This window comes from Papio anubis, chromosome 9 (genome assembly GCF_008728515.1).
Source record: "Papio anubis isolate 15944 chromosome 9, Panubis1.0, whole genome shotgun sequence".
Lineage (NCBI taxonomy): Eukaryota > Metazoa > Chordata > Mammalia > Primates > Cercopithecidae > Papio > Papio anubis.
Window position 1 is genome coordinate 124,823,888 of NC_044984.1, and position 27,356 is coordinate 124,851,243.

Sequence of the window (27,356 nt, forward strand, 5' to 3'; positions counted from 1 at the left end):
GGTGCTTTGCTTTTAGGAAAATTGTACTTACTTATAAAACGGGGGGGGGGGAAAGGGGGAGAAAAGCTAAGACCAGCTCATTATTACTTCAGGTTTGCCTACATTTTCATACTTCGGGGAACTGGTAAATACTTTCAAAAGATTTAGAGAAACATTAGTTCTGGATACTTTTTGTTAGCAATTCTTCAACTTTTCTTATAAATACGGTAGGTAAAAACATTATGGTAGCAATTATGAGATAAATTATACTTTCATGAAATTATGTACTTGAACTGTATTTTCATCTTGCCATAAGTGTGTTGGTTTTACCTCTTACTTTGAAAAGACATCTGGTTATTTGGAGAATTCTAAAATAAGGCTTTTAGGAAAATTCTGTATATTTGGGAAATTATATTTTGTTGTATTATGTTGCTGTAGCTGTTCATTAATTTCACTTGACTTCTAAAGCTGCCAGAGTGAATTAACAACTTGTGTTTGAATTCATCCCAGAAGTACTTATACTGACTCTGTGCTAATGACCTTTTGTTTGTCACTGACTGGACTGTTACCAGTGGTATGAGAGTGTCACAATGTTTTGTCAATGGCTCCCAAAACATGGACCAAAATTATTTTTGGAAAAAAAAAAATACTCCCAGAAACGGTAAGGTTATGGAACTTTTTGTAAACATAAGAGAAAGGAATTTGTTATCTCGCTATGATAAAATGTTTAAAACAAAGAGAATAAACAGTGTTGTATAAAATAACAAATTTTATTTCTAGAAAATATTTTACACTAACTGTGCACATGCACACACCCACACAGAGCTTAACCACACATGGATTTCCTTTAATAAATCTACCACATACTATTATATTACAATTTATAATAGAGTTTTTGAAGACACAATGGGGAAAGCTTTGTCATTCATTTATAAACCGTCCATAAATTACAAAAGAAAGGCAGTCTGAAAAGTATGTATAAAGAGTAAAAACAATTTACAAGTGGACAAGAATTACAAAAGAGTAACCATCAAATACATCTGCCAGCAACTTTGTAAGTCTTTTGTTCAAATGCCAATGATGAAAATGGGTATGGACTCATTTGGATCAGATTTAAATTTAGCATGTTTTTGGTGTGGCTTATGCATTATGTGGATTACTTGTGTGCCATTCATTGCTGTGTATTTGGGTATGGCATTTTGACAACGGAAGTAACAGAAAACCATATGCCACAAAATAGAACATCAAAAGCAATGAAGATTAGCGGCTTTCTGGAAGGTTGGCGTACTGGTGTTTTACCAAACAAAGTTACTTTCTCTCCTTTTCACTTTTTTGAATGATTGAGTAAACATTTTCTGTGTGTAGCCTGGCTGGCTTTGAGAGACTGAAACTAGTATCTTAAAATGCACAGCCTGTACAACTTGATCTCGAACCACTGTGTCAGTGAGGATGAAGACCACTGAATGCACGACACATACAAAGTATACACTGTGTTTTTATTAGACAGTACAAATCATTGTGCATTTATAAGGCAGAACATCAAGGCGAATTAAACTAGGAATTTCAAGACCAGAGTCAAAGTGAAAGTTATGCATTATGAGGCAAGCATTTTGAGAAGGGAGAAAGGTTGAAAATCATTCCTTTAAGGGCGGATGACAGATGCACAAAGACTGGAATTACAGGTAGGGAGGGAGCTACAGGTGATAGCTATGCGCCCCCCTGTTTGTTAATAAGACGTCCCCTCCCACCTCCCAAATCAGAGCTTGGACAATGAGAGCAGACTGCCAGCGGTGACAGAGAGCAACCGCTCCTCTTTGTTCTCGCGGTTGGTTTAAAGTGGATGGTAGTGCAAAAGTGCATTTCTCTACTGGTGTCAGGGGAGAAGATTGGGTTTTTTTAGGAAGTACTTGAGTCATGAAAGCCCTAGTTTGGAATTAAAGAAAATTACATAGATTTTGGCAGTTGTCCGGAAGTACATGAATCATTTCACTGCACCCAGCTTTTTCAGCAGTTTCTTGCCTTTGGAAAGCAGCCCCTTTTTCTTTTTCGAGGACATTTCCCTGCCTCTCCCAGGACTACCAGAACCCATAGATGACGTAGGTGACCCCGAATGGAGATGGACTGTGGGGGATGGAGCTCTCCTTGCTGTACCTGAACCCTCAGGAGGAACCTAGTAGGTACAGTGTGACAGTTTATTGAGTGTGTGAGCGCCAACAACAGAATTCACTTGGTAACATCGTACTGTCCCCGTTTCCCACCAGGAAAGGTCAAGGGGGTTCATTTGTTCTCTCGGTTGTTAAAGTATGCCGTGAGAAGCAAAGGTCCTCTCCCACAGCACGCCAGAGAGAGGGCCCAGACATAAATGTGTGGGTTCCGTTTCTCTGTCTCAAGGGAGTGCGGGATGGCCATTGCTTTGGCAAAGCTAAGGCAGGTAATAATTCACTTCGTAAATGAAGACTAAGGGCAGGGGAGACATTATTTGAAATTAGGTTGATAGTAAAGTTGGCCGAGTACCCATCAGTAATCTTAAAAAGCAAAAGTTCATAAAGGGAATTTTGTTGTATTGGAAACTATTTGGTTATATAAAATCCTGATATTGTTAAAGTGCATTCCTGGGTTGGTTAGTCTACTATAGAAATATTGGAGATGGCACACTGGTTGAAAGAAAAACAAAAAAAACTAAAATGAACCTTAATTACAATCAAAGAAAGCTTAAAGGCCCTTAGTGGATGCTTGCATTATTTCCAAATAATTAAACATGAATTTTCCTCAGCAGACAGCACATGGTAGTATTTCAGTATACGTTAAGCGCTTAATAGTGCTTCAGGGGGTAGACTTTTGCTCTGATACGTTGCAGGACGACTTTACCTCGCTTCCTTTTACAGCGAAGCATGTGCCTGCGTTGACAGAGCAGCAGCATTCCTCCGGCCCTCCCTCCAGAGCAACTCTTGCCATGGGAGTGTTCAGTATTCAGCAGGCAAATGCTCTAAGCCAAGGGGCTTCAAGCTTGCTTGGATTTAAAATCAAGGTCTAATTCTAATGGAAAACACCTAGTAAAGCATCCCAAAGCACACCTGAAGATACCATCTATTCCATCTAATGCGATCGTTTGAGCTGCGTGCTTCATCAACTTAGTATTGCATTGGTATACCAACAACAACTCCGTGTTGCAGCAACTTCTCTCACAGAAGGTTGTGCTTTGAGGAGGAGCATAGCCCTCTCGTAAGGTAGAGGCAGGGTTACTTAAGGAAAACACGTGCTGGCCGTTCAAGCCAGCCTTTGGAGTGTGCAGAGCCAACACTCTATCGCCTGTGTTCACTACTCATCTGCTTGACCTTAGGTTAAGTGTCTCAAGTCAAACTTCCTATAGTAAACATGTTTGTTAGGTTGTGCTTTTTCCAAGAGTGGCTAACAATGCAATATGCAGCTCTATGTAAACACACAGTTAGCTTGTTAAGAAATATGTTCCCAATGTTGGCCTTTCAAATAGTCTTAATGCACATAGTAGGAAATGATTAAAGATGATTTGCTTCACTATAAATTCAGTTGCTTTACAACTGAGACCAAGTAATATTCTGATTATTTAGGTCCAATAATTTTTTGAGACATATTTCTTTTTATCTTTTTTTTTGTTAACCCCACAATGAAGCCTTAAGTCTACCACATTGGCCCGTTTAAGGTAGCTTAAGTTGGTATCTTTATCGGTATCTTCAGTTGCTCACTTACGTGAAGGCTACATTGCCTGATTAAGGTGTGAAATGAACACTCTTCTTCTGTTTCCAAGCAGATGAGCAAAGAAATAAAAATATATATATATAAAAATATAATATATAAAAACTTGCAGTGATGAAATAAAATAAAAATGAGATACTAAACATGAATGTAATCTAATAGTTAAATATGCTTGAGAAGCCCTTGGATCCCTGTGAAGAGACTAAAATCCTAACAGAGGGCAAATAACCTTCATTGCCCACCAAATCTGAAGAGGAGCTATCCTCTTTTCATTCTGGATCAAACTGAGATGTGTTTCTATAATGTAGGATGGGACATTTGTTTGTGAGTAAAGGCAGATTGATTGATTAGAATTGAAAGGGTCATTTTTTTTTTTGTAAAATGAGAATTAAGAATTTTTTAGGCACAACTCCAACGGAAGGGCAGAGGAAAAAAAAATCAGGGTATATGCTTTTCGGCCCAAGATATAAAAATACCAGTGCAGAGATTGTATTAGACCACATATGGCAGAACGGGACAGAGATTTAAAAGGCTAAATAGGTTTGCTTACCCTTTTTGCCTTTGAGCGCATTGGTGTATCTTGAGAGTAGTGGGATGGAGCATCAGAAAGATAGACTTCTACGTCGTCAGGCACTTCTTCCAAGAAGTTTGAGGGCACAAGGCCTTTCTGCCCATTGAGCTCCCCCTAAAACACCAGGGATGAAGCAGAAGAACAATTTATTTTTCTAGAAACTCACATCTTGCTTTAGCTAAAGGAATACAGCTCAGAGTACAGGTAGATGGTGAGTTTATTCTGGTTCCAAAGTGGCAGGACTCGACTCTAAATTAGGGTTTCCAAATTTTCCTCAGCAACAGGCAGAGTCCTAAGCCGCTTTCCTGGGGTCTCGATTTTGCCTGTTCAGTGGGGAGCTGAGGAATCTGCCTTTTGGCCAAGGAGCCCCTGGAATTCTTAGGATCAGGCTTCTGAAGGAAACACTCCTTGGTAGATGTCATTTAGTGGTTCTCGGGCCTGGCTGATCTGAGGCACTAGGGAGCTGCTAAAAATACCATCACTCAGCACACCAGCCCTGACCGATGACGGACAGCTTCGGAGAGTGGGGGCCCGGTGGTCCTCGCGTGCCAGCAAGCTTGAGAGCTACTCATCTACTCAGCCTTGAGACTGTCCTCCCTCCTACTCATGGACATGTTCTTACTGTAAACATTCAAACAATATGGGGAAAATGAAAGTGTCTGTTGATACCGCCTCAGACATTACTGCTTCAGGTTGGTATATGTCCTTCCAGATCTTTCTACTCATTTACATATCTATGCCTTGTCTAAAGTCGAGATCCGTGTAAGTCCAGCCGCCTCCTGGTCATCTGCACCAAGTGGCTCACGAGCCCACCACGTCACTTCTTCCCCAAACTCTCATCTGCCCCCAGAGTGCCTAAACCAAGTTCAAAATTGGCTGGCTCTGAGCAACAGGGGATCCTGTTCCTCTGTTTATAAGGTCTAGGAAATGACATAAAGAGCCTACTACATCAAAACACCTGTGCAGTGAAGGCCACAGCAGAGTGATGAGCACCTGTGGAATGGGAGGAAATGTCTGCAAGTCATCTATCTGCTAACAGGTTAATATCCAGAACACATAAACAACTTCAGAAACCCAACTAAAGATGTTTCTCCAAAAATGAGATTCAGGTGGCCAACAGGCACATGAAAAGATGCCCATCACCATGAATCTCCAGGGAAATGCAATTCAAAACCATATAGTACCACCTCACGCTACTATCAGTAAAAAAAAAAAAAAAAAAAAAAAAATGGGAAAAACAGGTACTGGTGAAGATACGAGGAAACGAATACTCGTGCACTTTTGGTGGGAAGGTGAGATGGTGCAGCTGCTCTAGAAAACAGGATAGCAGTTTTGCAAGATGGAAAGAGTTCTGGAGACGGATGGTGGTGATCGTTTGCACAATGTAAACGTACTTAATACTACTGAACTATATACTTAAAATGATTTTACATCTTTTTTTTTAACTAAGATGGAGTCTTGCTCTGTCACCCAGGCTGAAGTGCAGTGGCGTGATCTCAGCTCACTGCAACCTCCACCTCCAAGGTTCAAGCAATCCTCCCCCCTCAGACTCCCAAGTAGCTGGAATTACAGGCACGTGCCACCATGCCCGGCTAATTTTTTGTATTTTTAGTAGATACAGGGTTTCGCCATGTTGGCCAAGCTGGTCTCGAACTCCTGACCTCAGGTGATCCACCCGCCTCAGCCTTCCAGAGTGCTGGGATTACAGGCTGAGCCACCATACCTGGCCAATTTTAGATAAATTTTATGTAGATTTTATCACAAAAAATAATTGGAAGAGGCAGCCCCACATACTTCCTGCATCTTCCTGTTCAGCAGCCTGCCAGGTGCACACTCACTGCCCTGCCCTGCCCCACTCTTCTGCTTGGACTTTGAAGATCCTATTTTATTTACCTGTGACTACCCTGGGCCTTCTCTCTCCGGCTCCGTTATTAGTTATTTTTCTCTGTTGACATTACAGACTATTTCGAGGCCACCTATCCTTTTTACTGTGCATGTGCCCCTGGCGATTTCTTCCTATCAAGGGTTTTAAATAACATCTAAACACAAAGACACTCAAAAGTTATAACCAGTCAAGTCCCCCCCTCATTAGGTCCAACAGCCAGATTTCTCCTCCAGCCTTAGAAAAGAGTCTTCCTTTGGTTGAGCACCAGATGGAGTAGTTGGCTTATATTTGGGGACTGTGTTCTGTGAACACACACAGCTTCATGCACCCATCTCCACTGGTGTCATGCTCACACCACAAGAGGCATGTGTACACCAACCCGCAGAGGCTCCTGCAGAGCCAGGTCTCCAGGCCAGCCCCTACTCTGGCTGGGTAGAACGTGGGTGGAACTGCCTGCGCTGGTTATTGGTCTTGTTGTTTTGGGCTGAACACACATAGCCCTAGTAAAATCCACATCAGAACGCACATGTGCCACGTCACTCCCCCACGTCTGATGCCTCTACCACTGCACGCTGCTGCATCTGAGGTGATGACTGGAGCTGCTCACAGTGTGAACACTGCTTTGGCCTAAGTTCCGTTCCATTTGGAGAGGCTCAGATGTCCTGTTCATACCCCTCAAGCTCAAGAGTTTCTAAGCCAGGTTTTCCATTCAACACTGTTCTTATCCTTGCAGTCTCAAGGGCGCCCATCGCCTAGGTCAGAAACTGAGGCTCCCCCGGACGACATTCTCTGTCTCTCTGACTGACAGTCTGAGCTCTGGATAAGATCATCTTGAGTCTGCCTCTTGTCTGCCTTCTCCTGGTACTGACATAGTTCAGGCCATGTTTCCTGCCTGGACGGCTCCATATAGCATGTTACCTGGCTTCCTGGACCCACTCCCATCCCCCTTTAAAAGCGTACCAACAAAACCCTTTACAGAATAACTTTCTCTAAAAAAAATTTCACCTTGACCTTTCCCTCCTCAGTCCCTCCATAATCTGATTTCCGCTTCTCTCCTATGCCTCATTTCCCACCACTCCTCTATTTGAGGCCAAACAGTAACTACCTGGAGGCCTAATGTCCAGACAGAATGGGAATAGGCTGAAAGGCAGAAAACACCAAAATCACTTCCCTCCCAGTTTTCTCTGTGCCCCAGTCAGTGAGAAGTTCACTCATGTTTGCACACCTCTGGATTATCTTCCGTACCTTAGTACGCCGCGTGATGGACGCTTTTGACATAGGAAGGTGCATCATTTAAGGTGTCAGATACCGAGATGCTGGGCTGTAGCAAGAACAGCACAAGCTTGAAAATATGATGGGGTGTTAGAAGTCTTCAGTGTCTTCAGTGACTTAATGGGGGCTGATGTAAATGAGGAAATAGCAAAAGGAGGAAACGTCCAGGTAGCACAGCAGGGATCCCTCCAGGGTCCCTGCTTACGCTTGTTTTATTGATACAGGATATAGCAGAACAGAGAAAGAGGAGGGTGATATTACAATATTAGGACTGGTGGAATATTTGAGTTTGCTCTCTTGAGATGTTTAAGGTTACAGATATCAGAAAACGAAGTTCCAAGAAATTTAAGATTTTGGGTATCAAATTAGGTGTCCCCTGTCATTGTTTATCAAATAAGAAATATTTAAATGAACTGGGCAGTCTGCTCAGTTAACACGACCAGCAAAATCATACTAAAACTATTTGGAGGAGTGGTCAATAAACAGAAGCATACATTTAATATTAATTTAGGTCTTCCCACTATAATATAAAAATTTAGGCAAGACTATTCAAGAAACTAAGAAGATAAAACATAACTCAGGAATAGAAACATGCAGACAAGTTAGAAAAATCTTTTTAAATTCCAAGAAAGCACCATGCCCATTATTTCTACATGTGAAAATCTAAATGAGAAGTACGTTCCTCTAAAGATACGTAGATTGTTAAAAATTGTCGATAAGATAACCGTTTAAGCAAATGAAAACTGCAGTCTAAAAAGATACTGAACCTAAAGGATCTTTGGGCAGATTCTAATAACCTTCCAATTATAGTAATTCCTATGTCACTCAATCAGCTCCAAAGCATAGAAAAAGATTGAAATCTTCTTAGTTTATTTGGTAATTCTAGCATAATCCTGATACCAAAAGCCACAAGAAAGGTATCCAAAGAATACAGATTATTATCATCTCTGGAATATAACTTCTGAATAAAATATTAGTAAATCAACTTCCAGTGCCTTAAAAGTAGTATTATATATGATGGCCAGTAATTTACCGATGAAAAATAAGCATAGCAAACTAAAACTTTGTTAGCATTATAAGGGATACTTTCTTAGCATTATAAAGACCATCTATCTTTATTGATAGTCTAACCTACATATAACAGTGTTAAATATTAGTGGTATTCCTACTAAAATACATACCAAGTCACAGATTTCCTCATCTGTTATTCAGAGTTATTCTAAGTGATTAGTAAGACAATTAAAAATGATGACAATTATAAATATTGATGAAGAAGAGGCAAAATAATGACAATCTGGGGGAACCCAAGGGAATCGGTGGATAACAGAAATAAATGCATTCAGAAAAATGATTTGTGGAGGACATGTACACACACACACACACACACCTTTCCAACATGTTTTCTAAATAACCAGTGGAATATATACTAGGGCGAAAAATCATTCACAATCGCAATAAGATCTATATAATTCCTTTTTTGTTTTTGAGATGGAGTCTCGCTCTGTCACCCAGGCTGGAGTGCAGTGGCGCGATCTCGGCTCACTGCAACCTCCACCTCCTGGGTTCAAGTGAATCTCCTGCCTCAGCCTCCAAAGTAGCTGGGGTTACAGGCACATGCCACCACGCCCGGCTAATTCTTTTGTATTTTTAGTAGAAACAGGGTGTCACCACATTGGCCAGGCTGGTATCGAACTCCTGACCTCAGGTGATCAGCCCGCCTCGGCCTCTGTGTGAGTCACCGTGCCCAGCCATTGGGTCTGTATAGTTGCTAAGAGTAAACTTAAGATCTATAAAGGATGTGTAAGAATAAATCCATGAATCTTGTCTGACAGATGAAAGGAAAAACTTTTTAGAAGGAGGTACATGCTACGTCAGAATTGAAAGACGATACTATGTCTGTTTCTTCCAAAAGCGAAATGTACCTCTAAACAAAAAATTATAGATAGATTGTGGGGGTGGGACTCTTTACAAAATGACCCCTCCCAAATGTAAAAATGCATGATAAAAATACAATAATTAAGGCAGCATGGAGTAGTGTTAAAGTCCATAAATACTCTAATATTAAATTCCTATTTATACTTTAAAATGTATTACATTGTTTAGTATTAAATGATTTTTTTAAAGTAGGGAAAGTGCAGATTATTTAGTAAACGTGTTGAGACATTAGTTCTCATAGTTAGGAAAAGATGGTAGATACTTGAGATTTACATGTGGAAAAGGAAACTATAAAATCGAAACAAAATGAGGTGATTATTTCTATCACATTGAAGGACCTTTCAGGCATGACCCCCAAGGCAGAAACATCTGACCACATACAAACGTAAAATTCATCGTTAATAAACAACAAAAATGGAGAACCAAACACACACAAAGTTAAAAAGCAGAGGTTGAGCTGGAACTATTGGAAACACATGTGACAAAGTATGAATATCCTCACCAAGGGCTGAACTCTTAAAAATCAGAAACCAGGCAGAGGAGAGAGCCTGGGAATTCCACACATGCCTGTGGCTGCAGCATCTGTTTGACTCAAAGAGAAACCTACCATCCAGGGTGTCGTCACTTCTTGCGGATTCTGATAAAGGCAGCGGGGGAGCAGGTGGAAACACATGTGCAAGATGGGGACCCCCACTGGGCTCTGCACAGGGTCCTAAGTGGCCCTGTGGGCTTCTGGTCAGGGAGGGGCAGCTACTTGCAAAGCTGCCCCAGCTGCAGAAACTCTGAGATAACCCCACCCCATTCCCTCCCTTCTTTGCCCCAGGGAATATTCGAGACATGCTCCAGGGGAACAGAAAAGGAAGGAGGGTGGCTCTGAGGTCCTTGCCGGGAATCACCGGCAGCAAGGTGGGGTGGGGTGTTCCCTGCTGCTAACAGCAATAGGCTCTAGATAAAAGGAAAGGGTAAAGTCCTAAAATCTGGGGTGTTTTAGTTATGTATTTCTTTGCTTATTTGTATTTCTTTCTTTTCCTAAAATTTATTTCTGACCTATACAGTAAGTAATCTAGAAACTTAAATTGTTTTGTAAATGTTTGGGTGGCAGCAATTTAAAATATGAATGTATTTGTTTTGTTTACAATGTAGATCCATTAAAAAGACTCGTATTTGCAAGGAAGAAACAATGAAGTTCACAGTCCCAACTTTCTAGATTATAACTCAGCAAAGAGACAAGCCAATTCAGCAAAGCTGTCAGCAGCCGTATGAAGTTCATGCCCAGTTTTAAGAGAAGGAACAGACTAGCAAAACACACACACAAAATAAATGAAAAAGAATACAATCATAAACGGTACCTCGTGATATTTCCAAAACTTACATAATAAAATCCATCTTCATCAATTTCACCAAAAACGGTAATAATATCTCCTGTGCAAAATGTAAGTTCAGCCTGTGGAGATGAAACGTAAAATTAATAGTATTTTCCTATACAAAAGTAGTTGTTTTTTAAAAATAAGTTCTCTATGCTTTCCCTTACTATTCGAGAATTTCTGGTATTCACCGACTCGTTCAAATAAAGGTAGAAGCTAATGAATGGCTCTGCCCACAGTCTTCTCGAAAGTAAGGACAAACCAAGATAATGCCCCCCTAAATGAAAATGCTGCAGTGCTTTGATTTTGGCCAAAATTCAAGATTATTACCATGTTCTACTGGTAATACATTTTTAAAGCTAGTGAAATAGTTAACTGTAAAAACCTGGAATATTAGGGGAATGTTCTCTGTAGTATAAGGACCATCAAATAAATATCCTTTCACTGAGTATTTTAAAACCTACTCAATTATTAATGAAACATATATTTATTTGTTGAGACAGAATCTCACTGTGTCGCCCAGGCTGGAGAGCAGTGGCGCAACCTCGGCTCACTGCACCCTCCGCCTCTTGGGTTCAAGCAATTCTCCTGCCTCAGGCTCCTGAGCAGCTGGGACTACAGGTGTGTGCCACCAAGCCTGGTTAACTTTTATATTTTTTAGAGAGATGGGATTTTGCCTTGTTGCCCAGGCTGGTCTTGAACTCTTGAGCTCAAGCAATCTGCCCACCTCCCAAAGTGCTGGGATCACAGGCGTGAGCCACCGCACCCGGCCTGAACATCACTTTATTCAGTGTCTACTGTGGGCCAGGCTGCAACCCTGAGTCAGGTGGTGTGAAACGCCTCACTGCCGTCAGGAGTCCAACTGACCCAGCGCATGTCAGTTCACAGTCACCAAGCAGAACATGGAAACAGAATTCTAGATGATATTAACAACCAAACACGTTTTCTTTCTAAATGTAAAAATGAGGGAATATAGTTGGCAAACCAATGGCTTGTCAGAGAGCGCGAAGTACTGTGTAACATGGGTTCACGTACATCTTGTCATCTCAGCTGGTGGCTGCAGAGACTGGAGACCCCATCTCATTTCTGAAGGCAGCGGTTTCAGCCTTCAAGACACCAGGCATCCCAAGCGGTGCCGGGCGACGCAGCCTCACCGATCCCTGCTTTCCTGTCTACTGTTCTGTTCTATGTGAGGGGCCTACTGCCTTGCTTTTGTTTGCTGACCACATGTGATGGGCTTTTATTTCCCTCCCAAAGATGGCCCTCAGGTGGCAGCACCATTAGATGTGGACGACAGATCGCTCTCTCTGTCGTGGCACAGGAAAATCCGGGCCACAGGGACAGGGCTCGTCAGGGCTGGCCGTGTCCCTGGGAATCCCATGATTTCTCTCCTGCGTGGCCATGTCTGTATCAGCCATCCCTCGGGTTGGCAGCCCTTCCTATGGATGGTTTGGAGAGAAGGAATGAGAAGGTGAACACACGTGGCCTCAGTGTGGTGTACCACGAGGGAAGGGATGGGGTGTGGTTTTGTGTCCGTCACGAAGCGCAGTGTTTGGCTGGTACCTCAACATCCACGTTGGGCGAGCTTTCTCTGGGGTCATAGTCATACAGGGCCACCATTCTCCGGGTTGATACTGAATGACGCCTGCCACTTCTTCTGCTTCTCTCTGTTCAAATCACAAGGGGGGAAGAAAGCCATCATGACGTTATTTCAAACTTAGCGGTGTTCCCCCTCCTTCCGTGTCACACAAGGCCAATGCAGCTGCGACCTGGCACCGCTAACAGGGCCACATCTCCTGGGCACTCACACCAGCAAACGTCTCTACTTTGGGTCAGTCGTCCGGGACTCCATATTCTCATATTTTTGCTGTAGTATGGTTTCTCCCCCTTAGAGTAACATAAACATTTTCCTTCCTCCAGTCTGTCCATTAAGCCAGTGAGACTCACATGAAGCACAGGGCTCTCAAACAGCAAATGTAGACGGCTTTGGCCAGCACAGGGAGGCCGTAGCTCGTGAGGCCCTGCACAGTGCACGGTTGTGACCATTGCTCTGGGAAAGCCCCATAGACACAGTTTTAAAAGTGCCTGTTTGTGTAACTGTGGTGGCATGACAAAATCAAGCCATGCTCCCCTAAGCGGAGGCAAAACTAAGGCACTGTCCTCAGGAGAAGCATGAATATAAACAGGGATGCCTTCTCCACCCAGCCCTGTGGCTTCCCCCATGCTGCTTCCCCGGCATCCTTCTGCTGAGGTTTAGCAGTGGCCGTGGAGAAGAGCCCAGCTCTGCACAGTCGACTCAGAGGTGCATTCCCACGGCCTGGCTCTGTCTCTGCCACAGATGGGGGCCTGGGCACCATCCCAGCACACTCAGAAGCATAAGGGGCTGCAGAGGAATTGCCCTAGGCTCTGCCCAGTGTGAGCGCTCCACACAGATAACAGGTGAACACTCTCAGGACGTAAGGAGGCCTCAGTGGAGAGCCGTAGGACCTGGCCCAATCAGGAAACCCCTGTCAGACTGAAGGTGTGGAGCTGGAAAGGACCTTCCTCCTGGCGAAAGTTGGCATTTGTGTGTTTCTTCTAAACACAGCTACTTTCTGCTTACATTTGATTTGGGAAATTCCAAACACACAGATGAACACCATCAAAGGCAACTATCTTAACGGCAGCTAAAGTCAGCGATGTGGCTTTTCAGTGGTTTTCAGCAGGTATAGGGGCCAGTTGTGTAGACCTGCAAAATTCTAGCAATTACTCCGCCTTGTTCTGGTTACAAGCCACTGCTGTAGTTTACAGGACGCACACAAGCCTCTGTGCACATGTCCTCTGTCGGACCTGCACATGTGTGTCTCCTTGCATTATGACCTCACCCAGAGGTTAGTGTTTCGCAGCATGCTTCATGTTACAGGGAATGTTACAAGTATGACTTTGGAAAGGTGGCATAACAACATACATGTACTTCTCGCTGAGGTAGAACTTACATACACTAAGGCTCTTTCTAGCGTGCGGTACTTTACTTTGTGATAAGCGCACACGGTCCTGAAACCCCACAACAATCAAGATATACACCGGCCATGGTCCTCTGTAGTCACTTCAGCCCAGGTAACCACGGATCTGTCTCCTGTCCCAGACTTTGGCCCTTTCCAGAATGTCACTGAAAGGGACTCATGCAGAATGTAGCTTTTGAGACAGGCTTCTGTCATTTGGATGATGCCTCTGAGATTCACCCTTGTCACTGGCTGTATCAGCAGTGGCTCTGTTCCATTGCTGAGTAGGCTCCATTGTGTGGGGCGCCTTCACTCCATTACTCAGTCACCAGCTAAAAGCACCTGAGTTGTTTCCACATTTTGATGACTGTTGGTCATCAAAACATCAAACATATTCGTGTACAGTTTTTGTGTGTGTGATCATAAGTTTCCCTTCCTTTTGGGTAAGTGTATAAGAGTGAAGTTGTTGGATTGTATTGTAAGTGCATATATAACTTTATAAGAAACCAGCAAACTGTTTTGCAGAGCGATGATGCCATTATCCACTTTCACCAGCAGTGCAGAGGCCCATCTGGCACACTTTGTGCCCACCCCTGCGACGGCCAGTCGTTTTAATCTTAGCCATTCTAAGTGTGTGTGCATTGGTTTCTCAGGGTGGTTTTAATTAGTATTTCACTGGTGATGTTAAGCATCTTTTCATGTGCTTATTTGCCACCCACATATCATCTTTGGTAAAAGGTCACTTAAATATTTTATACATATTTTTATTGGATTGTTTCCTTACTAATGAGTTTTGAAAAGTCTCTGTGTATTCTGAACACAAGTCCTTTTTCCAATGGGTTACTTGCAAGTATTTTCTGCCAGCTTGTGGCTGTCTTTTTATTCTGCACTTTTCCAGTGCAGAGTATTTAATTTTGGTGAAGCCTAACACTGACTTTTTCCTTTTATGGATCGTGTTTTAATGTCCTATCAAAGAAATCGTTGCCTGATTATTATAAAGTTTTCTCCTGCGTTTTCTTCTGGAGGTATTAGAGTCTTAATTTTTATACTTAAAAGTATGATCCATTTTTATTGGTTTTTAATATGGTGAGAGTATGGGTTAAGATTCATTTTTGGCATATGGATGTGCAGTAATGCCAGCGCCAGTTATTGAAAAGAGCACCCTTTCTCCACTGAATTGCCTTTTTACCTTTGTCCAAAATCAGTGGACTCCATATGTATTGGTCTGTTTCTGGACTTCATTCTGCTCCATTAATCTACATTTCTATCCTTTCTCCAATACCACGTTACCTCAATTAGCTTACCTCTACAGTAGTAAGCTTCCATTAGCTTACGTGAACTTCCAACTTTCTTGTTCTTGTTGAAAATAGTTTTGGCTATTCCAGTTCCTTTGCCTCTCCATATACATTTTAGAATTAGCTTGTTGAGTCTATATAAATCCCGGCACAGATTTTGAATGGTCTTGCACTGCATCTGTAGGCTACCTTGCGGACAGCTGACATAACAATATTAAGTCCATGAATATGATCTCTCTGTCCATTTATTTAGGTATCTGATTTCTTTCCTCAGTGTCTTCTGGTTTTCGTCATACAAATACTGCACATGTTTTGTTAGATTTAATGCTAAGTAGTTCATGTTTTGTTGTGTCATTGTAAATGGCACTACTTTTAAAAATTCTAATTTCTAAATTTTCATTTCTCACATATGGAAATACAACTGATTTTTGTATTTTGACCTTGTATCCATGGAGGTTGCTACACTCCATTTGTTAGTTCTAGGAACTTTTTTATCCTTTGAGATTGCTTGAGATTTTCTAAGTAGATTTCCATGTCATCTGTGAATAGAAAAAGTTGTATTCCTTCCCTTCCAGTCTGTACACCAGGTGTGACTTTCCTTCACCATGTCGCCCTGGTTATGACCCCCAGTATGATGTGGAAAAGGAGTGGTGAGGACCAAAGTCCTTGTCTGTGCCCAGTCTTAGGAGGATCGCATTCAGCCTTTCACCATTAAGGATGATAGTTTCTGGCGATGGCGGGGTTGGGGGGGGGGGGGTGGGGCATGTAGATATATCAGGCTAGGTTCCCTTGGCCATCCACATTTAAAAAAATAGAATAAAAAACATTTAATCTAATTGATAATATAAATCAAGTTACCATTCCTTAAAAGAAATTCTTGTATACTTTCTGGGTCTGTGGTGTACAGGGCCTGTATTCTCTTCGAAACAGTCTTAGTCCACTTCGGGAAAGAAGATCTTAACAAAAGTGGATAGGGGGATAAAGGGCTCAAAGATCTTCAATCTCATGGGTTTAATGTGGGCGATATATTCACGCTAAACCTTGACTATTAGATGTGGATTCTATCTTGAGATGACGCGCTTATTAATGCCAAAAAGGGTTGAAATGTTTTGATTTTGTGATTATCCTTAAAACTATGTATAGTGTTTGAAGCACTGAATTTTGTCTTTGAAGTCTGATTTAGAAGTTAATCAAGTTTTGAAGTATTAAACCTTAAATATGAATGCTATAAAACTGATATCTCTCTACAGCGTTTTAGAAAAAAATAGAGGCTTTTTTTGAGACAATAGGGGCTTTTTAAATGAATACATTGTCATTGTACATGGAAAAAAATTTAAAACTCATAAATGTAATGTTGCTTAAAAATCACTGAAAATAGTTTTGCTGCGTTCTCACGGGTGCTTGCACACTGGCTTAAGATAAATGAAGGAGTTTCATGTCTACCCAAACTAAAGAGAAAAAAGCTTTTGTGCCTCTTGGATAAGCAAAGGTCACCTAAAGAATGAAAGGCACAGCGCTCCCCTGACAACCCACTGAAATTTATTGTAGACAGGCTGATGTTCACACCATATTACCAGAAGGCAGCTAATCATGTGTTTTCTAGGTGTGATAAAGTTTTTGCAAGCAAGACTGTACTTCATCGCCCATTAGATCATCTGTGTCTTCACATTTACGTACGTGTGTCCCTAAAGCACGCAGGAGACTACTGGCAGTCCTGGTTTGGAGAGTGGCTTTTGCCCAAGAAAAATCACTGCTCAACATTTACATGACTTTGGCATATTTAAATGATGCAACTTGGGGTCCCCTCATCACCACTTGCCTCTCTGAGCGGCAGGTGTTTGGTGCGATAAAACGCACAGGAAAGGTCGAAGAGGGGTTTACGCTTACCTATTTTCTCCACAGGTGTATTCAGAGGGAGAAAGCCCTGTCTGAGAAGCTGATCCATCATCTCCTCGTCATCTGCTTGTATTTCAGAGACCATGTTACAAGGAATAAGGCCAAGCCGGGCACAGGTTTCTCCACGGTAGAATCCATCAGCATCTTTATCACCATAAACCTAGAGTCGTGGGGAAAAATAAATCAAGCATTGTAATTGATTGGTTCAGAAATACAATAGTCCCACTGACGGTAAGTGAGTCTAGTCGAAAATATATTTTAAATATGGTTTTAAAATACCATAAATCACCTGCGTAGGTCACCCACATGTGTGCCATAGATGTGTACATGTAACCCTCGCTCTATGACGGACTCAAGAGCCAGTTTTTCATCTAGCATTTGGACAACCTGCCATTCTTCTCATCAGGCAGGGGGTTTGCTTGGATGAATGCATGTATTTAAATTCACGCACATTAAAAGGGTGCGTGATGAGACCCCACTCGACCAAGAAGGACCAGGTAGGCTGCACAAAGTGGTGTTGCTGTCTGCCTGAAATGGGTTCCTACGTAACAAGATAGTGCCACACAGCAGGCATTCCGACCGTTCTCAGATGCCAACTGTCAGGACCCTTGCTGAAACTGCAAACAGGGTTCAAGGCCCTCTGTCTTGCCCCTCTCCTACTGAACAGCACGCTGTCTCTCATTTTCCCTCCTTAAAACTCACAAGGCGCCTCTTCTCTCAGAAGGCTGGATCTCACAGCCTGTAATCCCAGCACTGTGGGAGGCCAGGGCGGGCAGATCCCTTGAGGTCAGGAGTTCGGGACCAGCCTGGCCATCATGGTGAATCCCTGTCTCTACTAAAAATACAAAAGAAAATTAGCTGGATGTGATGGCGTGTATCTGTGGTCCCAGCTACTCGGGAAGCTAAGGCAGGAGAATCACTTGAACCCGGGAAGCAGAGGTTGCAGTGAGCCGAGATGGTGCCACTGTACTCCAGCCTGGGTGACCGAGCAAGACTCTGTCTCAAGAAAAAAAAAAAAAAAAAAAAGACGGCTGGCTATCAAAGGGATAGGAAACAGCCTCCATCAGGCGTATTAAAGAACTAAGGCGTGGAACTCCGGCCTCTAGCTACTGATGCTCCCTTCTTCCCTTTTCCCTCCCTTTTCCTCTCCCTCCTTCCTTTCTTCCCTGCCTGCCTGCTGACTGACAAGTGTTGTTTTAAAATTTGGAGCCTGTATATTTTTCTCAACAACATAGGCCCTAATAGAATCCAGAGTTCACAGGACATATTTGGGTGTTTGTGTGCACACAAACCGGGCAGACGCTGGAGAAGGCACTCTGCAGAGGGCAGGTCCCTGGCCGTCACAGCACCATGCCACCTCCTCCTGTGCCCGGCTCCCCGTGCCTCGCCCACAGCCTGCAGGAGAAGGCAGCTGACGTGTCCCACCCACGACCTGCAGGAGCAGTTGTATCTCTGAGTGGCCAGTCTCCGCCCCCACGACCCAGACCCGCCTCAGGTTGAAGCTGCCCCAGGCAGCCGTCCCGCACCTTGATGATCTGGCCTTCTTTAAAGGGGAGCTCCTCCTCTGCAGCATCTGGGTTTGGGGACATGGTGAGCGGGTCGTAGTCAAAGAGAGCCACAAAGATCCGGGCCGGGAGCTCTTCGGCACCAGGGTCAGTTTCCGACTCTTCATAGAAGTCTGGAGAAAGGCGGTCTCGCCCGTAATCGTCTGAGAGCAAGTGGGGGTGAAGAACAGAGCGGCAGTGAGCCTAACTGAGGAGTGCGCACAGGAAATGCAGCTGTGGAAAGCAGTGAGGATGGCAGCAGTTCCTTGACTTTCATCTGTTTTGTGTCTTAACATGTAGGCAGGAATAGATCAGGAGGTCTAGCTCAGATGAACTGGAGAAGCACATAACTACACCCACACTCTGTACCTGCCACACTGCGTGTGAAGGCACTGAGATGGGCCTGGGCCTCGGAGGCCTCCCCAGAGAGCACAGGCTGGGGCAGGAGCTGCCGCAGTGCCAGGGGCAGGATGGCCCGTGCTGGGGAGCCTTCCCAGGACCCACACGCTCTGCAAAATGGAAAGCTAAGCACCACCCACGTTTAAAATACATTTGTATGTTAATCAAAGCCCGTAGAGGTGACCAACTGTTCACTTAGGTAAATACGTAACTGGCAACAAACGCATCTTTATTACAGTGAATTAATAATTTCCTGGTGAACTGGGTTTCAGCTCCATATACCACCCAGCTTCTAAAAGTGGTTCTTTTGGACTAGAGGAAATGGATACATTCCTAGACACACCCAACCTCCCAGGATTGAATCAGGAAGAAATTGAAACCCTGAATAGACCAATAGTGATGAAATGAATTCACTGCTGAATTCTACCAACATACAAAGAAGAGCTGGTACCAATTCTACTGAAACTATTCCAAAAAAATTGAGGAGGAAGGACTCCGCCCTAACTCATTCTATGAAGCCAACATCACCCTGATACCCAAATCTGACAGACACAACAAGAGAAAACCACAGACTAATATCCCTGATGAACACAAATGCAAAAATCCTCAACAAAATACCAGCAAACTGAATCCAGCAGCACATCAAAAAGACAATTCACCATGACCAAGTAGGCTTTATCCCTCAAATGCAAGATTGGTTCAACATATGCAAATCAATAAATATGATTCACCGCATAAACAGGACTAAAACAAAAACCATATGATTATCCCAATAGTGCAGAAAAAGCTTGCAATAAAATCCAACATCCCTTCATGAGTTAAAAAACCCTCAACAATCTAGGCATTGAAAGATGTACCTCAAAATAGTAGGACGCATCTATGACAAACCCACAGCCAATATCATATTGAACAGGCAAAGGCTGGCAGCACTCACCTTAAGAACTGGAGCAAGGCAAGGATGCCTGCTCTCGCCCTTCCTGTTCAACACTGAAGGATGCCTGCTGTCACCCTTTCTGTTCAACACTGGAGTACTAGCCAGAGCAGTCAGGCAAGAGAAAGAAAGGAAAGGCATCCAAATAGGAAATAAGAAGTCAAATCATCTCTCTTCACTGATGATATGATTCTAAACCTAGAAAACCCTGAAGATTCTGCTAAAAGGCTCCTAAACCAATAGACAATTTCAATAAAATTTCAGGGTACAAAATCAATGTATAAAAATCAGTAGCATTTCTATACACCAATAAATTGTTCAAACTGAGAGCCAAATCAAAAATGCAATCACCTTGACAATAGCCACACACACACACACACACACACACACAGAAAATATACAGATTACATCTAACTAAGACACGCAGAATATATCTGACCGAGGAGGTGAAAGATCTCTACAAGGAGAACTACAGAACACTGCTGAGAGAAGTCATAGATGACATGAACGCTGAAATATTCCACGCTCATGGGTTAGAAGAATAAATATCATTAAAGTAGCCATATTGCCCAACGCAACCTACAGATTCAATGCGATTTTTTAAATTATTATTATACTTTAAGTTCTAGGGTACATGTGCACAATGTGCAGGTTTGTTTTGTATGTATACGATTCAATGCTATTTCTATCAAAATTCCATCATCATTTTACATAGAATTAGGAAAAACTACTCTAAAATTCATATGGAACCAAAAAAGAGCCCAAATAGCTGAAGTAAACTTAAGCAAAAAGAACAAATGGAGGTATCACATTACCTGACTTCAAACTATACTGTAAGGCTACAGTCACTATCATAGTGTGGCACTGGTACAAAAACAGACACACAGACTAATGGAACAGACTAGAGAACCAGAACCAAAACCACATGCCTACAAACAGCTGATCTTTGACAAAGTTGAGAAAAATAAGCAATGGGGAAAGAACTCCCCATTCAATAAATGCTGCTGGGATAACTGGCTAGTCACATGCAGAAGATTGAAACTGGACTCCTACCTTTTACCATATACAAACATTAACTCAAGATGGATCAAAGATTTAAACGTAAGACCTCAAACTATACAAATACTGCAAGGAAACCTAGGAAATGCCATTCTGGACCTCAGCCTTGACAAAGAATGTATGGCAAAGACCACAAAAACAATTGCAACACAAACAAAAATTAACATGCATGGCCTAATTACAGAACTTCTGCACAGCAAGAGAAACTATCAAGAGAGTAAATGACACCCTACAGAATGGGAGAAAATATTTGCAAATTGTGCATCTGATAAAGGTCTAGTGTCCAGAATCTGCAAGGAACTTAACAGATCAATAAGCAAAAAATGACTCCATCAGAAAGAGCGGAGGACATGAATAGACGTCTCAAAAGACGACATGCACACAGATGATAAACCTATGAAAAAATGCTCCACATCACTAATCATCAGAGAAATCCAGAACAAAATCACGATGGGTGACCATCTCACACCATTCAGAATGACAATTAAAAAGTCAAAACATAGACGCTGGGATGGCTGCAAAGAAAAGAAACACTTACAAACGTATATACCATTGGAGGGAATGGAAATTAGTTCAGCCACCGTGGAAAGCAGTTTGGAGATTTCTTGGAGAACTTAAAACGGAACTACCATTTGACCCAGCAGTGCCATTACTGGGTATATACCCAAAGGAAAAGAATTCGTTTCACCAAAAAGACACAGGCACTCACTATGGTGATCACAGCACTGTTCACAGTAGCAGGGACATAGAATCAACCTAGATGCCCATCAACAGTGGACTGAATAAAGATGTGGTGCGTGTACCACATGGAATACTACGCAATCAGAGAAATGAACAAAATCATGTCGCCTGCAGCCACTGGAGACCATCATCCTAAGCAAATTAACATAAGAACAGAGCACCAAATACCTCATGTTCTCACTTATAAGTGGGAGCTAAACATTGGGTCCACATAGACACGAAGATGGGAACAACAGAAACTGGGGACCACTAGACGGTGGAGGAGGGAGGGGGCAAGGGCTGAGAAACTCCTGACAGGGTGCTATGCTATCTGGATGATGGCATCATTTGTGCCCCACAGCTCAGCACTCTTCACTATACCCATGTAACAGACCTGCACATGTACCCCAGTGAATCCAAAATAAAAGTTGAAAGTTGATTGTAAAAAGTCAAAACAATTATTTTGGAAATCCTAATACATATGCATATATATACATATGTATCACTGAACATTAGATATATGTGTGCATATATGTATGGAGAGAGAAGGCGGGGGAGAGGGAACCGACAGATAATATTGGTCTGATCCTGGGAGGTGGTCTCAGAACACCGTCACGGAAGCAAGTGAGAATGACGCCAGCTGGCAGCAGAGAGCGCAGGATTGGGAGAGGCAGCCCAGCGGGAGCTTCGGTCCCAGCACGAGGAACACAGGTGGTAGGACGAGAGGACACAGGTATGTGGAAAAGACAGGACAGGTGGTAGAGAAAGAACCAAACGGATCAGCCTCTTTCACCAGAAAAAAATGAAACACGTAGTCTAAAAACAAAAAGCGTTTTGGCTGCAGGAAACATTGAATTTTAAAATGTAATAAATTGTTTACACTATTGAGATGTAGAGTCTTTTTTGAATACCTAATCTAAAATGTAATTTCTGCCAGGGAACAAAACTTTTCCACAGCAGGCTTCATTAATTTCTCCATGCTATTTTGATTTTGTTGATAGTCAGTGAAAAAATCTGATGACGTTTTTTCTGGTTTCAGGTGGTATCCGAGTTCAACAGAATGTGAAGCGTTCCGTGGCCTCTACAGTGGGCACAACTGTGCAGCCCTTTCTCGCACCCAGGGATGATGGTGGAGAACAGCTGTGGCTGCGTGAGAAGGATGTGCTTTCCATTCTGCTGGAGGAACTGAATGACCATGTCAGCGTGATCTAGTGAATGCAGTTCCAGGTACGGAAAAATGCCGGTGGAGGAGAACCTCTGGCTACGGCATTTTCCAAGCAAGTTCTCAGCACTTTCCAGCTGAGTTTATGTGGCAAGTTTGTGGCATCAAAACGTGCAGAGGGGTGAGGGGCTGTGGTCAGAGCCTAGAGAGAGTTGGGGATGGTCGACATCCCCCTTGAAAATCTTTCCAGTCCCTCCTAGAGCCTAGGGAAGAGTGCGTTTTCTCAGTAAGTGGCTTATAGTCAAGGACCATGATCTGCAAAAACACATCGTTTTGTCTTCAAGTCCAAACTCACATGCACCATGCAACTGGCCACACCACGGGAGGCATCTAGGCAGACACCCCAACACAGAGCTGCCTGAGGCCAGTCCCCCGACAAAGGCTCCTTTCAGAGAACTGCCCAGTGTCACGTTGTGTGGGGGGAAGACAGGTGTGGGGTAGAGGTGGGCGGAGCACTTGGAGTTGAACGTATGTGAATAAAGTCGTGTGTTTGCGGTGACTCCACCGTCCGCTCCTCCAGAGAGGACGCACTGGATGTGTTATGAGCACCGGACCTCAACAGGGAGAGAGCAGCGGCCTCCCTGGAATGTGTCCGTGGAAACTTGGCTTCACTGCAGGCTGGACTGGGCCACTGGGGGTCCCTTGTCCTTGGTGGTGGCAGGCGAGACTGAAAGCAGCACTTACCTGCAGCTGTCCGTCTGACCCTGGGGGGAGTGGGCACTGCCTCCCGTCCTGCTGAGGAAGCGTGCTGGCCCAAGGGGTCTGTTAGGAGGAAGGGTGTGCATATCATGTGGGAGATCAGGGCTCATGCCTGGCCGCCTGAGTGGCCTCCCAAAGCCACCGGTGCCGTGAGAATAAGCACCGTTTTCTACAGGAGAGAGGTTTCCCTCACTACCTGGCCCAGACCGACCGCCCTCCCTGCTACTGTCCATTGTAATTTCTGTGGAGATAAAGGGAATCATCTATTAAACAGAGTTGACAGCTTTTGCTTTTTTTTTTTTTTTCTTGCAGGGAAACCTGAAGAAAAGGCTCTCCTTTTTAAGGGGCAAAGCTTTGTCAATAGAGTTAATTTATTTTTCCTCCCTGAACATGAAGAAAATGTGCTGTACTTTCCTCACTTTGTAGGCTTAGTAGCCAAAATAACAAATAACAAAAAAAATGGGAGACTACAGAGGAGATATTCAGAGTTGATTCCTAAGAATAGAATCCTCTTAAACATAGTGCTTCGGTTTTAGAAGGGTGAACCTACAGGCCTTCTGTCTGACAGGTCGACAACTAGATAAATGCAAAGACCAAAAATTATAAAGGATAAAACCAAACCTAATTAAGTAGATATACGAAGACATCTATCAGCGTTGAGACCTCTTTATGCTAATTGTATGGTTTAGAATTTATTAGATAGGAAGCTACGTAATTTTGTTTTTTAATCATGAAGGACATTTTTTAAATTTTGGAAATCCAGAGAACCTATTATATTATTTTTTGTTGTAGGTCCACTGCTTATTAAAAATAGGAAGTATATGGTTTACAGACTTAATTTCCTCTGAAAAAGAAAAGTAATGCTTTTGAAATGTAGCAGATTTCTAAAATATTGTTCTCTAATATTTTCACAAGAAAAATACAATTAAGTAAATGAGAACTAGAGGAACATCCTGTCTGTTCAGCTGTCACTGATGTTCATTTCCCAAGGCTCTTTGCCAGGGCCGCCTCCTCAGGTGGGTGATAAGCACCCACCACTTCTGTTTCCTTTTGAAACCATCATAGGTGCTGAGATGTGTGTTTGTGTATAAAGTGTCTGGTTTTTGTTTATTTTTACGTGGTTTCCTGGCTGGCTACGTGATAAGAAGTCAGCACAATTAAAGCAAACCTCTCATAGGTTTGTCAGTTAACTCTTTTCCGAGTTATGTTCAGAGGCTTTTTCCTTGTTAAGGTGTTGACATAGATTTGCTCTTATGCCCAATTTAACAAATGTCCTCCTGAAATTAAGACACATATGCAGCCTTTGGAACTCCACAGCTGCAGAAAAATCCAGCCAAATTGTCGCCTGCGACTCTGACAGCGAGGGTCACCCTGGCAAGACTGCAGGCCCAGGAATGGTTTTCTTGGACTTCCTGGCTCAAGTGCTGATTTGTCACAGCCCAATTTTCAGTTCTCAGTCCTAGGAGATTGGAAGAGAAGACTCAGCATGCCTCTTCCAAAGGACGTCCTTTCTGAATGGCCACAGCATTAACTTGTCACTGGCTACCCCATCACCAGGTCATTTCACTCATTAAAGTTACCATCACGTGAAGACTCGAAAACTCACCCTAACCAGAGAGAGCCTTGAACAGGAGGAGTGGCCTTTTCCCCACCGCGTTTCTCAAGACAGGACATCTCGGACAGGCCATTTAACACGAAAGCCAGGAGAACCTATTTATTAAGCTCCATAGTTCCTCCGGAGGGACACAAAGTGAATGAAGATTTGAGAGACACGCAGTAGGTTTAGAACACCGGAAAGGAATCTGGGCTCCACTAACCCTGCTAGTTGATCTGTAGTACGACCATCAAGGTTCTCTGATCCTGACTGCATCTTTTATTATTCAGTTAACTGAAAATACTGTTGCCTACGGATCTTTAACACTGCATGGAATTTTTACTGGTTAAAGATAAAAACAATCTAAAAACTGTAAAGATGGAAAAGGAAATTTTTTTTTCTTACTGTTTGAATTGTACAAGGAAGAAAGAGTCTGGCAGGACACAATTTAAAAAATCTATTTGCTTCATGAAGCCTGTCTTCATTTTGAGTTGACGGAAAAGAAGACCAGTTGCCTTTTAAACTTCAGCTATTTCAGTGAGATTCCAGGTGGCTTTTCAGGGGCCTAGACGATCCAGAAGTTATCCTCCCTGAGCCCTGTCATGCCAAACCAAGACGGTTTCTCCTCATCTACTTCTGTGGTATCAGGAGTTCTCCTTGCGTGTGTGTGTGTGTGTGTGTGTGTGTGTGTGTGTGTGTGTGTGTGTGTTTTCATAGAAGCCTGGTTCCTCTGTGCTGATGACCAGCTTCCATTATCTTATGCATAATACTTTTTGGAATTCTCCTTGCCATGATTGATTCCAATAATAGAAGTATCCCCCTCCGCGGATTGATTAGGATGGCTAAAACGATAGCTTTCAGCACGGCTGGCTGAATTCCAGAATGTCAGGAAGAGAATGGAAACAGAATGCCCGATGATGACTCATGAGCAGGGGAGGTGCCCAGATGGATGTGGGGAGCACGCACTTCAGGGGCGCACACAGCTGCACGGTGTCCCCCAGGACTTAGCTCTGCTGCCAGTGTGTCTTCTGCAGACAGACAGCGTTCCCTCTGGTGGGGCTCACGGACCCCCGAGGCACGCTGACATCCAGCTTCTGCACCTGCCACGGGCTCTGACCCTGAGTGTCCCAGGGAGCCCGTGCCAGGACGAGGGAAGCAACACAAGTGGTCCCTTCAGTGCTTACCCTGTGAAACTCTCCAGGAACAAATCAGCGGAGAGAACATGGATGTAGAAGGCCAATTTGATATTTCAAGAATACTTACAAATAGCTTTCATTTATCTTGTGCTGTTCCTGCCTTCTTTTTTGCCATAAATAACAGAGGGTTCTGTGCTTAGCTGAAAATGCTACTCCTAAAATTGTGTTCATGCTGAGATGGAGTAAGCAGCCACATGCTCCGCAGCTGAAAGACAGAACAGCAACGATGGAGCCACTAACCAATGGATGGGACAGTCACGGGCCGGGACCTCTGAGGACCAGCGCTGCCGCGGGGAAACCTCCGACCCATGTGATCCACCCGTCCTGCAGAGGCTGGGTTCCCTAAAATCTGAAGACAAAACAACAGCAAAGTCATAAGTCTCGCCAGCATTGGGAGCTGAAGAATTCAGTTAGCCAAATCAAGTGGGTTGAGAAGCAGAATCTCTAAAGGCAACTAAACTTAGCTTTTAACTGAAAGGTTAGCTGAATGGCCTGGGAGAGAACAAAGCCGTGCACCAGCACCCACTCTCTACTCGGAGCTGCTGCTGGGCGCATGGTGGGGTGAGGGCAAAAAATTCCTCGTAGGGGGTCTCTTTTGGTTGCTGCTGCTGGTGCTGAAGACAAATGTTTTGGACCAAAGAGACAATGGCTTGAATACATCTCGCCCCACCTTGGCTCCTTGGAGCACTTGAGCCCCTCCTAGTCTCCACATGCCCCCTCCCAGCTGTCACAAAAGTGGGGAAGACACTGCAGTTCCACCTGTCCTGCTTGGATAAAAGTTGTGTGTGAGGTTTCTCACACACAACTCAAAGACGGAAGTTTCTACATTTTATCAGCTTCAAAACTCAACATTCTACTCCTAATCTGAAGATGCTGGTAACATTCCAGGACTCAGACCGGTTGCCTTTCTGGCTAAGTTCACCTCTAAATTCACCTTTAGATCAGGGTTAGGATTGACTAAAGACAATCACAGCAACACCTTCTTCTTGCTAGTAAGTAAATGGAGTGAGGAAGTTCTCAGGAACACAGGCGTGAACGGCGGGCAGGGAGTCTGGGGATGAAGTATGCCTGCTGCAGAGCCT

At 43.4% G+C, this 27,356-nt stretch overlaps 1 protein-coding gene across 2 annotated transcripts in view; it reads right to left on the reverse strand.

Moving 5' to 3' along the window:
* Positions 1 to 828: 828 nt before the first annotated feature.
* RIMBP2 (RIMS binding protein 2) overlaps positions 829 to 27,356 on the reverse strand; it is a 339,298-nt gene continuing 312,770 nt past the window's right edge. Inside the window, exons 16-22 of one of the 2 annotated variants that reach the window (XM_021923155.2) lie at positions 26,515 to 26,623; positions 18,437 to 18,618; positions 16,902 to 17,070; positions 12,302 to 12,405; positions 10,747 to 10,818; positions 4,262 to 4,396; positions 829 to 2,149 (exon numbers count right to left, since the gene is read on the reverse strand). In XM_021923155.2, coding sequence (XP_021778847.2) covers positions 1,961 to 2,149; positions 4,262 to 4,396; positions 10,747 to 10,818; positions 12,302 to 12,405; positions 16,902 to 17,070; positions 18,437 to 18,618; positions 26,515 to 26,623 — 960 coding nt within the window. In that variant the 3' untranslated portion in view covers positions 829 to 1,960. Of the gene's footprint in view, positions 2,150 to 4,058; positions 4,397 to 10,746; positions 10,819 to 12,301; positions 12,406 to 16,901; positions 17,071 to 18,436; positions 18,619 to 26,514; positions 26,624 to 27,356 lie in introns of those variants that run through there. The other variant, XM_031650932.1, reaches the window with a different exon arrangement.